We start from the raw sequence: 16389 nt of genomic DNA, 5'->3' as shown, positions 1-16389 counted from the left end.
AAGCCCCAGCTTCTCTGGTTCGAGCACAGGGAACAAGGGGAGAACTGCCTGGCTGGAAGGCTAATCTGTTTCCAAGGGCTAAAATCAGAGGAGAGCAGAGAAAACTAGTCTGGCCATTATATATAAATGCTATTTCCCAAATCCCAAAAGTTTCTGGGAAGCTGACCAAATTTTAACCTTTAGGAGGTACTGTAGCTAGTTTAATTACAGAGGCATTCGGCCCACGTGCTTTATTAATATTACAATCAGTGGGCAAGAAAAAGTTTTCTAACATTTGTATTTGAATCCCAAAGCAACAAACTCCAAATTCCTAGAAGGTAGGAATGTTTTTAAAAAATCTTTTTATAAGCCCTACCATAGCATTACACATAGGAACTTACTAAATGTGTATGGTGATGAACTTTCCTAAATTAATAATACATAAATCCTGGATTTATCCTTCATGGGGGGCTTTTTAGGAGTCATGTGCAAGTGTAAATAAGGGCATAATTCACAGAGCTGTGATCATTCTAATGTAAAGATTAATTGGTATTTTGGGTGCCATTGACCAATTTGCCTAAGAAACGGGAAACCTATAACATCTAATGGAGCAGATAGAAAGCTACAGCCAAGTTGACCATCCCTAACTTCTCTGTCTGCTCCAAAGGTGAGGCAAGTTTGCAGAATTCTTCTGTTCATGAGTGATCCTAATAAGTTCATTATTTTGAATGGACAGTTGATCAACAATGATCAATTCCAGTGAACTGATAAATAATAAGCACTTGCTGAATGAATAAACAAATAAAAAAGGGTATGTAATAAAAGGGAGTAGGTTTCAGCTACAGTCATCTCCACCTCAGAAACTACTGCTATTATTAAAATACAACTTGTTAACAGCATGGCCTATCAAAAGTATCAGATTTTGGGAGAAAGAATACTCCTACCCATGCTGGCTTTAGGCCGAGAACTTCACAGTAAAGACAATATTTTGGAGACAATTGCTTTCATCCAATAAAATGGACTTGCCATGGGCATAGGTAGGAGGTTGGATTTAGCAGGACTGAAAGTTATTACGGAGTTTCATACTATGGTTCACAGGCTACAACTGTTTAATTTTCCTCAACTCTGGAAAAATCTTAGGGCTACACATGTCTTATAGATCCGTTCATCTCAGACTGGGATCATGGACCAGCTGAACTAAACAACCAACTGAAACAAAGATTCTTTAGGACTTTAGCCATAAGTGTTTAAAATCTATGTAGGCTAGCCCATCTTTCTAGTTAAAATCTAAAACAAGAGTAGGATTAAACACACAGCAAAGGAAAGAAATATATGTGACCTTTTACCTACCCAGGAGGGCAATACTGTATACAGAAAAAGAAGGAATCACTGAGGGAAATTATTTTCTTATTTCCCTTGGAGTTGTAGATTTGGGTCATATAAAAGGTCACAGAAAGACAAGTCATCAATGCCATTGTAACTTTTGGAGTTTGGCTAAAACAAGTAAATTCTTTAAACTCTGTGCCACTAGTTAAATGCCTTCATGGAAATCAACTATCAGGCATGGGGCGTACACACTCGTGCCCTGTTTAAACGTAATGAAAATAACTTACATTACTTTAAAGAAAATAATTCACATTATTTTAAAAATAACTTATATTAAAATAGGGCAACCTCGTATGTATAAATTGTGTTCAAATTTAAATAAGAGAAAGCAGGAATGTGAGCGAATATCATTCGAAGTTAATATATTTTATGCAAGACAACAGAATTTAATTTACATTTTTTTTGTATCCGTAGACACATGTACACCTGCCCTTACAATTATGGTTCCAGCAAAAGTGTCTCTTTATAAATTCAAGAGCATGCTAATCAAGAGCTTTATGGAATTCAGTGGTACTCACCTTGGTGCCGTACAAGTGCGAAGATGAAAGAGACCCAAATTCTAAGTAATGATGAATAATTCATCCTGGAATTTTAAAAAGAGAAAGAAAAAAGTCCCCAGCTTGCCAGAGTAAATAGAATACCAGGTGTGTTTGGAGGCAAATCTCAAGACACATTACAACCGTCGCAGAACAAATCCACACAACAACATCAATGTTCTGAGTCGGGTGAAAATTCCCCGAAAGCTGGCAGGTCCTCCAAAGTTCAACACTTCATGAGCAGATTTGACCCCTATAGAAGCTGGTTTGCAAGTGTAAATAGATCACTCAAATTGCTAGATGATTACATGGAATCAATGAGAGCGGCAATGAGTAAGGGGAAGGCATACCTACTCTGCAACTACTAACGCCCTGAAAAATCAGACCCAGATTCTGTAGATGTGTGCCCCACCTTGTGTCTCTAGAATAGAAGCTGAATCCACTGTGAAATCTGGCTCTCTGAATTTTCACAACAGCTTTCCATTTGGTCAAATAAAAATTGGTTAAAACACAACCTGTTTTTACAGATAGGAGGATTTCGAGTTTGTCATGACCTTCTCCTTAGCATAGCACTAACCCATCGTTTTGTTTCACTGGTAGTATTAAGACTCTGTCCACTGACTTTCCGTAGTGAAATAAGCAATAGATACTACTTGGGATTACAATAAAAACAGAATCCACTACACTAAGAGTAATTTGTTCCACCAAATGAATTGAAGAAGGACCATTACAAAAATGAACCTGTTTGCATTTGAGTTTATAATCAGTTGAACTGGCAGCTCTACCTTCCGTTAGGAGCTCTGCAAAGTGGAGGTGCAAACACAAAAGCAAGCTCTAACTTATCCATACACTTGTATAAGAAACAAAGTGAATGGAGAGACCAGGATGTTTGCTCCTGACGGTATTCTTAAAAATAAAAACCCTCCTGTTATTATTTGAACTTATCTCAATTCTTTAGCCAAACTTTCAGGGGAAGGCCACGAATTTACCTTGAAAGAGTTATATTGCCAAGCTTCGGTTGTCGCACATGGACACCTCAAGCACGTATTTAATATTCGTCACTTTCACTGAACACAGTACTAAGACTTTAGCAGAGATTACACACAGCTTTAGCAAAAGGAGAGGCAGCGGAGGTTTAAGACAGGCGCCCCCGGAAAACAGTTCAGCGAGCAGGAAGGAGGATTCACTTAAACATTTGTATTTATGAAAAACGTCACTAACCTGTTCTGTAGACACTGGAGGAATCGAATCAGAAATATTAAGCCCAATCTTGGTAAACCCGGAAAAAATTAGGTAAAACAAGAATTCATGTCAGTTCTCCCCCACTTGCTGCCAATTATTTCTGATTCCTGAAATGATGTCTGAATCCCTTAGTCTTAAAACCAAAAATTCAGTTAGTCTTGCACTAGAGTCAGGTAAGTGTTGAATTGCAATCAAGCTTTTTTTCTATTGATTAAGGAAAAGTAAATCTAAAGATCAGTTTCAGGATTGCGTAGAGAGGTTCTTTTCCTGAAAAACTAGACCTTCCCCCCCCCACCCCCTAAAAAAAAGTAGATTCAGATGGAAATGTCAGGTACTGGGAGCTGAAACCTTGGTCCTTTCTGATCAGAATCACTTTGCACTGAAAAACGCAAAAGAAAACCCCCCTTCTACCTTTGTACCCAAAAAAAGGCAACTGTATACTGTTACAGAATTAGCATCCACAGGCATGGGATTAAAACTCCAAACAAAGCTCTGCCTCCAACATTTAAATGAAGTTGGTTTTCTGCTACAGTCTGTTTTTTGTTTCTCTGGTTTTGAACAGCTGCCACAGACAGATTCTACTCGGTTTTTTCACAGGTATGTATGAAGTATTTAAAAGAACTTTCCCAAACTTTTTGAGGATTATTCCTTCCCTTTTCTCTCTGGTGCACTGCTGGGCAACATGATGGGGCAGGCATCCTCTGGGCAAATCCAAATGAGGCAGCTAGAGCGGGGCATGGTGCTTCCACAAGGGAAAACCCAAATCGCACCCCAGAAACCTCCATGGGTGCCCAGGGAGGGTCCTGAGGGAGAGGGGCAGTTACAAACCCATCCTACCGCAGTAAGTAAAGAACTAAAAAGGTATTGTGCACAAGGTAAAAATGCGTTAGGCTTGATGTTCCAAAGCATCCGTGGCTGTGGAATGAAAAAAAAAGATTTTTCAAAATGTTTACAATGAAATCCATTAAGAAATCCTTACATGTTGCAGGAAAAAAACTTCCTCAGTAAATGAAAAGAATTAAAAAATTACTCCAAATCTTTCTCTAACCAGACTTTTAAATGCTGACTATACGAAATAATAATTCCAATTTTGAGCAAGTTGTTCACTTTGAATAGAGACAAGAATATTTGGGGGAATAAATGTTTTAGCCTATACTACTCAGTCTCTTTCCTTTAAAGTCTGTGATAATTCAGTAGGGTTTGCACATTAATTTTACTCTCCCCACGATTGTGAATCCTCCATATGTATTTATAGGTGTTAAATGATCATTTTCCTCCAAGAGACACATATTTATATATACTGAGAATCTAGTTTTGAGGTGTCTCTTTTAAATAATAAACTCAAATCCAAGACTCACCCAGAGATGCATTGGCATTGCCTAGTCTTTATTAAGGTTTTACTCCAGCAGTCAACTAAAATGTCTCAAAGCAAAATAGTTGGTTCTATTTTAAAAACCGCTCATGGCATAATTGCTTTGGTCTTCTTTCTTTATGCTCTCAAGTATATTTCTTTCTCAGTCCTCTGGCCCATATTAATTGCCTAATTCTTCTTGAGGTTGGACTGTGACAGGGATAAATGCCATCTGAGCATACCTAGATAGACAAGATGGCGGCACAAATGAAGCCTAAAGACTTTGAGGATCCACGTGACAGCAAGCTCGTGAGCCGGGTCTCACCTATGGCTTGATGGGCTGGGAAACGGATCAGCCAGTGTGTATTCTGGGTGATCACGGGTGGACAAATGACAACAATCTCTGTTTATGGCTTGTCAGCAGAAGGGCTTATTTTGTTGAACACTTGAAGAGAGCAAAGATTTCTGACAAGATTTAGACTGGGGTAGGGTGAGGTAGAAGGAGCTTGAAACTAGTAATTTGAGATATTTGTGCTTCGTACAGATGGAATTGATTGATGCTGCCTTTTAAAGATTTATTTCTCTCCCCTTCCTCCCCCTCCCCCCCCCAGTTGTCTGCTCTCTGTGTTCATTCGCTGTGTGTTCTTCTGTGTCTGCTTATACTCTTGTCAGCAGCACTGGGAATCTGTGTCTCTTTTTGTTGCATCGTCTTGCTGCATCAGCTCTCCATGTGTGCGGCACCACCCTGGGCAGGCTGCACTTTTTTTGTGCAGGGCAGCTCTCCTAACGGGGCGCACTCCTTGCGCATGGGTCTCCCCTACATGGGGGACACCTCTGCGTGGCACGGCACTCCTTGCGCGCATCAGCACTGCGTGTGGGCCAGCTCATCACATGGCTCAGGAGGCCCTGGGTTTGAACCCTGGACCTCCCATATGGTAGGCGGACGCTCTATCCATTGAGCCAAATCCACTTCCTGATGCTGCCTTTTTAGACATGAAAAAAGACAGCCCTGACTCCAAACGAAAACAAAACAAAAAATTTATGCCTAAAAACAAGTAGGCTGGGCCTTAAAGACTGATTTTTTTTTTTTTAAGTTTCTTACACCTTTTGAGATTTGAGCTAGTTTGAACGATGCAGTTATTGGTTGTGGCAGATGTGAATGCACCAGCATGGTTGGTCTCCAGCCTCCATGAGCTCCTCAGGGTCAGCCTCAGTGTTGGAGCCAAGGTCACCCTCTCTGTGGGGCAGCTCCCTCAGCCAATGGCCTGGCAATTCCCACCCAAAGCAGCACTCCTTTTATGGGCTCTTTTTGTTCCAGGGAGCCTAGTTGAGCAAAAACTTCCTCAGGTGCTCACCTGAGGCAGCTGAGCTATGCCAAAATCCAAGGCTGAGCCGGGAGCACCTAGGACTCTTGACACATGGGGTAGAGTTATCTGGGTAAATGCTGCCAAAGATTTTTACTTCCCAGACTTCTCAAACCTTCTGAGCCTTCAGATACATCTCACACTGCTGCATTAAGAGCTAACGTTTCGCCTGCTGCAGGGAGACAATAGAAAGGGCTTTTCCCCACAAGGCGACAGGTGCTACCTCAGAAGCTGCCCACCCCTCATCTCCTCTCCCGACTAATCAGGCTGTAGATGCTGCATAACCCAGCCAGAGATAGGCTGGCCCTGAGAAGCAGGGAATGGAACTAAACCCTAAGGAGCTGCAAGATCAAGCTTTAACACCACGGCAAAGGCCCCGGGGACAGTACGAACTCACCGCTAGGGCAGCTCCTAGAGGCCTGGAAAAAGTGATGGCCACACTGAGTGAGGTCGAAATGCCTGATTTACTCAGACAGTAGATTAAAAAAAAGATTCAAAGGCTCAGGGAAGTTGAGCATACTGGAATAGGTACATTATGCCTATCAGGGAGATCGCCAGAGGATTGTGTTCTGTGGGAAGGCCCAGCAGATACACCATTCCCCAAGGCTGGGGGGAACATGCTGGTGAGAGGCGCACCAGCATAGCTGGGGAGTTCAGTGGTAGCTTCCTCTGCAGCCAGGGCTGATGGCAGGAGCTTTCTGTTAGCAATGGGGATGATGGGGCACCTGAAGCAACAGAGGCCAGGTGGTGGCACTCTACTGCCAGAAGCTGGGGGTGGGGAGTGGAGTGACAGTGGTGGTCATAATTTTCACAGTGACCCGCAACGTCAGAGTACAGCCAAAGGGACCGATTATGGAGAAAATTAATAGAGCAGGACCTCTCTAGGGACAAAATGGATTGGCCGCCCACAAGAATATCACTTAATATATATAATGTATATAATAAAAAAGAGCAAGGAGGTTTGAACAAAAGGCTGAGGACAGTAGCTCCAATAAAAATGTCAAGGGCCCTTGCTCATCTTCTGCAGCTGAGATAGTTTTCAAATCTGGAACTTGAAAACTGGAAATGTAACTAGGTCCCCAAAAGAAAGGACCCTGAAAAACCACGGCAAGTATGTAAAGTAATGATTCTCTCGATCCTTCTCCCAAGAGATCTACTGCCATCTACTTGAGTGACTACAGGCTGGGGAAAGAGGAATATCTAGATATTTTGAGGTCTCTTGGGCAAGGGGTCTTATTTAACATTGATACCAAAGACCCTGTTTGAGTAGGACTCTTGGCCAAAGTCCAGGCTACAGTGGGTCCACAGGGGCTTCAGACCCACCTGGATATCCTGTTCCTGGTTCCAAATATAGAGATACTTGACACATTGGGTCCTTGGTATGTGGAGTAAGAGCTGTCATAGTAAGGAAGGAAAGCGGAAATCTCTAAAACTGCTTCCCCACTCCAGCCAAGGTAGTAAACAAAAAGAGCATTGCATCCTGGAATGGGGGATGGATGGTAAAGATTAGCATCTACCATAAAGAGCAGATGTGGTGGTCTCTATCAGACCTCTATTTAACTGGCCAAGATGAATCCTAGAGAATGATCATAGACTACTATAAGCTAAACCAACTAGTAACCCCAATTGCAGCTGTTGTGCGGATACATCTTTGTTAGAGCCAATTAACATGGCTTCAGGTACATAATATGTGACCACTCATTTGGCCAATGCATTTTTTTCTATCTGAATCAGGAATAAGGATCAGAAATTGTTGATTCATATGGAACAGACAGCAATATGTATTTATAGTCTTTCCCGAGGGCCATGATAGCTCTACCATCTTCTCTGATAATATAATGCAAAGAGATCTGGACCATCCTGACATCCTGCAGCACATCACACTGATTCATCACATCAGTGACATCATGCTGACCTGGCAGGGTGAGAAAGAAAAGGCTAATGTGTAAGACACATGTGCTCCAGAAGGCCTTGGTAATACATGTGTGCTCCAAAAAGTAGGAGACAGGGAAGCAGATGTGGCTCAAGTGATAGAGCTTCTGCCTACCATATGGGAGGACCTGGGTTTGATCCCTGGGGACTCCTGGTGAAAAAGAAGAGAAAGCCTGCCCATGTGGCAAGCCAGTGCCCACACAAGTGCCTGTGTGGTGAGCCAGTGCCCTGTGCAAGTGAGTCATGTAGCAAGATGATGATGCATCAAAAGAGAGGCAAGGGGAGAGCCAAGGTGAAGTGCAACAGACACCAGGAACTGAGGTGATGCAATTGACAGGGAACCTCTCTCCCCATCAGAGGTCTCTAGTATACAATCCCAGTGAATCCTAGAGAGAAAATAAGAGAAGACAACACAGGCAGCAAAAACAGCAGGGTAGGAGGAGGGGATTGGGGGAGGGGGGAATAAATAAAGCTTAAAAAAAAAGTGGGATACAAATCCTACAAAGATTTGGGGGCCTACCACTGCAGTAGAATTTTTAGGGATTCAGTGGTCAGGGAATTACTGGGACATTCCCTCCAAATTGCATCCCCTCCAAAAGACAAATTGCTGCGTCTTGCTGCCTCTCCTACAAAGAAGGATGCACAACACCCGGTAGGCCTCTTTGTGTCCTGGCAGCAACACATTCTATACCTAGAAAAGACAGCCCACACCCCAGATGAGATGGAACTCAGCCAGCTTTGAGTTGGGCAAAGAGCATGAAAGAACATGGCAGCTGGTCCAGGCTGTGATATAAGAAGCCCTGCCACTTGGGCCATATGGTTCAGTAGACACTTTGATGTTGGAGGTGTCAGAGGGGGAAAAAGATGAAGTGTGGAGATTATAGCACACCCCAATGGGAGGACCACAAGGCAAGTCCCTGGGGTTCTGGAGCAAGGTCAGGTTACCTTCAGTAAAAAATTGCATGCCTTCTGAAAGGCAACTCCTGGCATGCTGCTGGAACCTGTTAAAGATAGAATGTTTGACCAAGAGTCAAGTGAAGACGTGCCCAGAACTTCCCATCATGAGCTGCATCCTGTCAGATCCAAGTCATATACCAGGTGGGTCCAGCTGCAATCTATTGTCGATGGAAATAGTCCATCTGGGAATGACAATGAGCCAGCTGCCTGAGTAGACAGCCCAGACCCCATGTCAGCCACCAGATGGCACCAGTAGCCCCCCAAACCAGATTGAACCTAAGGCCATATTGGGGGTGGGGAATTAAGGTTTGGGTGATACCAGTAGGTTAGCCACTGAGACCAGCAAAGCAATAGTTAAGGGTGAGAGGAATTTAGAATGGATAGTGGAGAAGGGAGACAAAGGGTATCAGTTGTGGCCCAGAAATCAACTGCAGAGATAGAGGATATAGTTCATCCCCTAACCCTCCTCTGCTAAGTTTCCCCTCAGGAATAGAGGCTCACCAGAGCCCTAGAGAAACTGCTCCTGATTGTGGATAGAGAATTGGAGCTACATATTGCAAGGGGTGGACTGTGGCAGACATGGAGGTGCTCCTGTGCAGATCCACCTTCAAGACGGGACTTGTTGTCCAGCTACAAGGAATGTGATTAGCCGGCAGCTTCCAAATGTTGGCCCTTTCAGTACGTGCCTCAGTGTTCAAGCTCAGTCATGATCTTCTACTTTTTTAGGTTTGAAATATTTAATGAAATAAAAGATGAACTCAAGATCTTCTTGTTGCATGCCGTAATCAATGACTGAGAAAAGCAGTGGTAAAATGCCCTAGCCCTTTCTGTCCATGGTGGGACTCCTCTAATGGGAAATCTGAAGCATCCTATTGGGCTGGCAGACATTTTGTCAGGTCTTCATCATGGTCTGATGGTCCTTTCGGCCCAGGCCTAATTCCTTTTGTCTTTCACTGGTGTTACTCTTAAAGTTGCACTCCCAACTTCATCTAAGCATCTGCTTCCTGGAGAACTGAACCTGTGACTTTGCTGTTTTAGATAAATTTACAAACTCTCTACCATTGATCATTTTGCCTCATTATATCATCTACCATGGAAATTCCAAATATTTCAGTGGTGCAGTTGTTTCTACACTTAGCCACTGACAGAATGATGCCCAGTCTCCGAGATTTCACTCAAAGTGATTACAGCTAAGGCTGTGCTGTACTTGCATTCTCCCTGAAAACAGGAATGCTATCCACAGCAGAATCCATGAGATGGATGAGGTGATGCAGAACATGCAATCATGCTCCTGAAAACTTCTCCTAATCAGAAGATGCAGTAAAGATAAGAAAAATGATAAGATTAATAGGGGCATCACACCTGGAAGCTTGCCTCTCTTACCACCTGGAATCTTCATTTTTGGACACCTGGCTTAACTTTCATAAAATTACTATTAATTGCTTGTAAGTTATATATATTTTGCACTGGACTTATTCTAGACACTGGATTAGGGCTCATGCTACTACATATGACTTATTTATGAGAAAAATGGTATCAACTTTTTAAAAACCACATTGAATGACACATTAATGCTTACTAACCAGCCAGCAAGGTTTACTAATCTAAGAGATCGAATCCCATTTACTTTCAATGTAACTTTTCTGTAATCTAAAATTTCTTTAAAAAAAAAAAGTTTAAAAAATGAATATCTCTAAAATTTAAACAAAAGCTCAAAGATATTTTCTGAAAGCAACTTTAGTATCTCTAGCAAAGGAGTTTGTAATAGCTAATTCTAAGTAGACTGATAGAACCAGAAAACTCACAATTGGCCTGATTCTACCTTGCTACCTAGCACATTAGCAATAGTGTGTGTGTATGTGTGTGTGGCGGGGGGAAAACAAAGGCCAGGTAAACTACAGCTGTGATACCAAGTAGCTTCTCTTGAAATTTCATTGGTAGGCAATAACCAGCTCTGATTAAAGCTTATTCCAGACAATAAACAGGATTTTAAGGTTATTAATCCATCATTTTTCAATGGCACTCAGCTGCAACAAGTGGAGGATAAATATCTACATAATTCTATATACAGATATATAGATAGAGATCTTCTGTTGCAGAGATGAAAGCTCACTTACTGATCATTAAAAATGCCAGGTTCCAGAAGCAAGATGGCTCATAAAACATAAGACAAGAATGGCTCACCAAGTCTGGAATGTGTTGAATTCAAGTGCCTAGATTTGCATACCTAATTGGAAAGAATGCTAGCTTGGTTGCACAAGCCAGGAATCACACATCAAGAAGCCCGAGATCAGTAAGGTCTGTAACTTTGCAGAGAGGTGACAAATAATAAAACCAGAAAAAAGGGTGCTCTTTTCCTGTGAGCCCTGAATGGAGAAAAATTTGGCAACATCTACCAATAACTGCCCTTTGATCTAGCAATCCCACTTCTGGGAATGAGTTCTACTGATATATTTCTATGCATGTGAAAGAACATATGTTGTTGCAGCAAACTGATAATAGTAAAATAGAGAGAGGAGAGAAATACTCATATCTATTAATAGAGCATTGTCCAAATAAATTATGGTACATAATAAATGTAATACAATGTAAGGAAAGGATAAGGCGATTCCCGATGTACTACTACAGAGATCTCCAAAATACATTTTAAGTGAAAAAAAAACAAGCTGCATGAAAGTATACAATATGCTTTGTGTTTAACAGGGAGAAAATAAGGGTATATATTCTTATTTGCTATTATTTGCAAACTCTGGAAAGGTACACAGGAACCTAATAAAGGATGGAGTACAGGGATTAGAGAGACTTCCAGGCATAGCTTGTTTATATTACGTTATCTACGTAAAAATTAAGTTTTTAAAGCCCTTTCTTTTTGTAAGCAAATTGAAATTTAGACCAAACAAAATTTTAACACAACCAAAGCAATTCATATTTGCCCTAGCTGTATTACCAAAGAGTGGAGTAAAGCTTCCCTCTGCCTGCAAAAGTAACAATATTTATTTAACAGCTTAGTTGCATTACCTAGTGACTAAGACGCATTCAAAGATGAAGATTCTGTGAACAAACTGAAATTGCAGCGTAACATTTTGGCAGGTCTAGATCTTGGAGACCGTAATAGATAACCTGTCTCTTCTGTTTTGTAAGCAATATTTATAGTCTTCAAAAGGCTTTTATCAGAGATGTGGAGGCAGTGGCCAATGGGGATTCTGAGGGGAGGGAGAGGGAAAAATAGCGTAATATGGGGGCATTTTTGGGACTTGGAAATTGTCCTGAATGACAGTGCAATGATAGATACAAGTCATTATATATTTTGTCATAACTTACAAAATTGTGCAGGAGTGTAAACTACAATGTAAACTGTACGCTTAGTGGCAATGCTCCAAAATGTGTTCATTAAAATTCTAACAAATGCACCACACTAATGAAGGATGTTGTTAATGTGGGAAAATGTGGGAGGGCTAGTGAGAGGGGAATATGGGAATCCTGTATAGATTTTATGTAACAATTATGTAATCTGTGTCTTTAAAAATTAAAATTAAATATACACAGATATTTTTAAAAGGTTCTCTGTTGACTATTAAAGAAGAACTACAGCAGTGACAGCCACATCCTTTCTCATAATACACCCTTTGGCATAGGCGCCATTGGATTATTTACTCTTTTCCTCTACAAACAACAAGTTCATTTGGAATACTGATGCCTCCTTAATAAGAGTCTGTTTTGGAATTGAACTCTCTCTCTCACCTTTGGCTGCCTACTGAAAAGAAGTTCTAAAGCTCTAGAATGTCCCCAGATTGAAAACAAAATTATCAGATTTCTTTCATCATTTTACTGGTTCATTTATTCTAGTCAATAACATTCATCCCAAGTGTCCAACATGGCATATTTGAGGGTGCGGGAGAGGACAGAGTCCAATCTAGATTTAGAGCCATCACCCATGTAAATGATTGTTATAAAGCAATTAATTTAGTAAATAGATCTTGAGAAACATCTCACTTTGGGGTTTTGGTGAAACAAACACTAAGTATAAAAGGTCATATGTGTGTGTGGGAGGGGGGGAGAGGATAGGAGTATTCCAAGCTTTAGCAGCAAGTACAACAGTACAGCTGTCAAGTGCATGGACTCTTGAGGCAAATTGCTTGGGTTTGAATACTGGTTCTGTAGCCATTTACCAACCGTGTGACTTCTGGCAAATACTTAACCTGTGGTTCAGATTTCCTCATTAGTAAGAAGGGTTTCACACTGTCACCCTCAGATTGTTGTGAAGATCAAATGGGGTTAATAAAGGTAAAGCATCTTGAATGAGACAGTTTGATAATAAGTGCTACATTAATGCTCATTTATGTTTAGAAACCATGTGAACTAAAAGTCATAATTTCTTGGGTCCCTAGCATGGAATCACACAGTTAGTCCCTCTGCTAATGTTTCTTCTTTTCCCTGGGTTATGAGTGTATTAGCCTCCTATTAATATCAGAAGAGCAAATTGTTCACGTGCCTAACAGGTGTTGGAGAAAAGCATAAGACAAAATATTAAACTGTTATCAGTAATTCTTACTTTACCCATTTAAAGAGCAAAGAATTTGCTTTCTTTGCTCTATATTATTAGGCTCAATTATCATTTAGGTTGTTTCAGTGTTTTGAAATAAAGCTGTGACCAATGCTCCTGGCTTAGCAGAGTAATTCTAAACTCTGTTAGTAAAAAACCCAAATGTTGTGTTACCTTTTGCTTTAATTCAGTAAGGTGGGAGGCTAGCAGAAGATGTTCATGCATATGACCCCATATAAATAAGCCATTATTTGAATATTTTCATTTTGTTTGTTAAGTTTATAAAGCTAAGCATTTCTAGCTTTGAGGAAAGGCATTAACATTAAAAATTCATTATATTCTAAGGTGATCCAATACGTTACATTATTCTTTTCATGGACTAACTCAATTCCTAAGTCTTAGTTACATTAAAAACTCGAGTAGATGAAATGACTCATGTTAATATTTACACTGCCCTTTGTTTTAAAAGTCATCTTTTAAAATTTGAACTCTGAAGTTCTAAGTTGGAGAACAAAAGTAACTTCTTTTCCTGAGAAGAACTGAAAAGAGAAAACTTCAAAGATTGAACTCATTTTATACTCCCCCTAATAACCAGTGAAAGCTGCAGCATTTTTTAGTTCAGTAAGTATTGGAGGTCTTGAGATATGTCTACATGCAAGTACTCAGTGAAGCTTACAATAGTGATTAAAATGAATATTAGTACATTAGTAATATATATTAGCACATATAATTAAAATTACTTGAAATTAGGAGGTAGAAATAATACATTTAAACAGATCATGATACTTATGCACTTCTGAAGCACAGAGAGAGAAGTTAATGGATTCTATCTTTTAAATACAGAAATAGTCTATATAGTCTTTGAACCTTGATTCTGGGTACATGTTTAACTCATAAGAGTTTACCTAGATATTAGTGATAGCCAGGTACAGTCCAAATGCCCAAACTCTAATTATTATAGAAAATGGTATTTCAAAGGAAAAGTATCCATGAATGAGAACTGGCAATTTTTTTTTACTCAAATGAGATTTTCAATCTTCCTCAAAACAGGGGATAATTAAAAAGAGGGTACAGAGTATACGTTGGATAAAATTTTGCTAACAGAAAAGCAATAATATTCCCGACAAACCTGTTTAACGGTTTTCACTTCTAACTTCGGCAAAATTTCAATTGAGTTTGCTAAAATGGCTGTACTCTTACTAGCTGAGTCAATCGCCCAAGAACTCAACCACGGAACCTATGTTGATTTTTAATTATTTAAATAGATGTCATCACTCCACAACTCCAGAAGAAAAAATCAAAACACGAAGAGAAAATGGACTTGGATCTTTAATTTTTTTAAAGATTATCTATATATATATTAATAAAAAGTGCAAAGAATAGATCTTCATGTTTAAATTATATTCTAAAATAAAATATATTATTTCCATCAACTGCAGGAGACAACTGGCAAGTAAAGAGCCTGAGAGAGTCCAGTCCCTCTCCATCACTACAATGGACAAATCTTTTAAGGAAGCACCTATGGAAAACAGCAGTGTTCACAATGCATCTGGTAACACAGATAGCTTCTGGGTGTTCTCTAAAGCAGCTTGTTTGCATTTTCAATCTAACATGAAATGAACAGAAAATCAAATTCATAAACAGAAATGACATTGCTCAGTACAATCTCGTTTTCTGTACTCATGTTTTACATGCCCCGGAGCCTAGCACTTCCCAAGGAGCAAGCCACTGCTCGCATGGGCATCCGTCCACCTTCTGGACAGCAAGCCTGTCTGATGATCATCACCATGTGCAACAATGTCTTCTGCTCACAGCACTGCTGTTTCAGCAACAGAGCTGAAACGTCTGCTTAGAATTGAACTTTCACTTTTTTTAAAAAAAGTAAACATTTTTTAAAAACAGCATCACAGCATTCAGTTCTGTTACATATAGCTTAAGCTATGTTTTGGGCTTAATTTTCACTAAAAGGTTTTAAAAAACAAGGGGCTATTATATCTGCCGTCTTGTTACATATTTATGTCAGTGGTGGCAAGAGGTGGCAGAAACAGCAAAACTTGTAATAATAAAAAGGTGTTTTCCTCTGAGCTTTTTTTTTCCTTCTAAGAAATCTGAGATATTTAAGAAATCTGAGAATGTGATTTTCACAAGCCCACACATGGAACAAGAGCCCTCAGTTTTGATCTGGCCTTCTTTTGCTACTTTCCTTTTTTCAAAACTGAAAAGAATTTATATTTTAGACAAGATATATTCTATACATTGTCCTGTAGCAAACATAACTATAATACTGGCTAGGACAGCATTCTGTCTCCAAATGTCAGTCATATGCTCTGACTGAATCTGAACGAAGTCAATATTAAAATATAGGTAAGGTGTAGCCACTCAGCTATGCATATGTAGACTCAAAGGTCCATGGTCCCCTTTCTCCTCCTTTTAGGCCTGTTATAAAAATAATTTTGGTTACAAGTGTCTACACAGCACCAATTTTATTTCAAAAGCAGCATCTTTACTCAGCCACCCAAATGAATCTGCAAGCATACATGCTCAAATAGCTTTTCTCACTTACTTCTGTTCTATAACTCTAAAAGACCTGTAATTGTATTAGATTTTTCTTAACCAGAAATTTATTCAGCAATTATTAAAATCATCCATTACAACGTCCTCAAAATACCCACATTAGTGGAATTCAATGAGAAGTTCCCCTTACATGCAACTGTGTAATAGAAGAAGTCTGTCTGCTGCTGAAGAACATTGTATTCTATAGTAACAGAAGAATCAGGTCTCTAATAGTAAAAAAAAACCCCAGCATTTCATAAAACTTTGTCATATATAAAATATCTTATTAATTCTGACCATTCCACTTATAATTAAAGCATAACACAAGTGTTTGCTCTGACAGTCAGGGGCCAAACAATCTCAAAAAATAGGAGTGCATCTGTTTCCCAGATTGACAAAAGCAACGGGCTCAATTACACTGTTTCTCAAACTCATCTGCACTTGTGCACTCACACACAAAGCACCCATGGTTTTAATATCCATGACACTGTTGCCACCATACTCTTTTTCTACTTCCAAAAAACCTGTCCAGAAAATGTGATTGAA

General features: G+C 39.9%; 1 protein-coding gene across 1 annotated transcript in view; it reads right to left on the bottom strand.

Annotated features, from left to right (window-relative positions):
- Positions 1–16389, bottom strand: part of TECTA (tectorin alpha) — a 150638-nt gene that overhangs the window by 67700 nt on the left and 66549 nt on the right. Inside the window, exon 8 of the mRNA XM_012525555.4 lies at positions 1884–1948. Within this exon, the coding sequence (XP_012381009.2) occupies positions 1884–1948 (65 nt within the window). The remainder of the gene's footprint in view (positions 1–1883; positions 1949–16389) is intronic.

Source organism: Dasypus novemcinctus, chromosome 27 (assembly GCF_030445035.2).
Source record: "Dasypus novemcinctus isolate mDasNov1 chromosome 27, mDasNov1.1.hap2, whole genome shotgun sequence".
Classification (NCBI taxonomy): Eukaryota; Metazoa; Chordata; class Mammalia; order Cingulata; family Dasypodidae; genus Dasypus; species Dasypus novemcinctus.
This window is presented reverse-complemented; position numbering and strand designations above follow the sequence as displayed.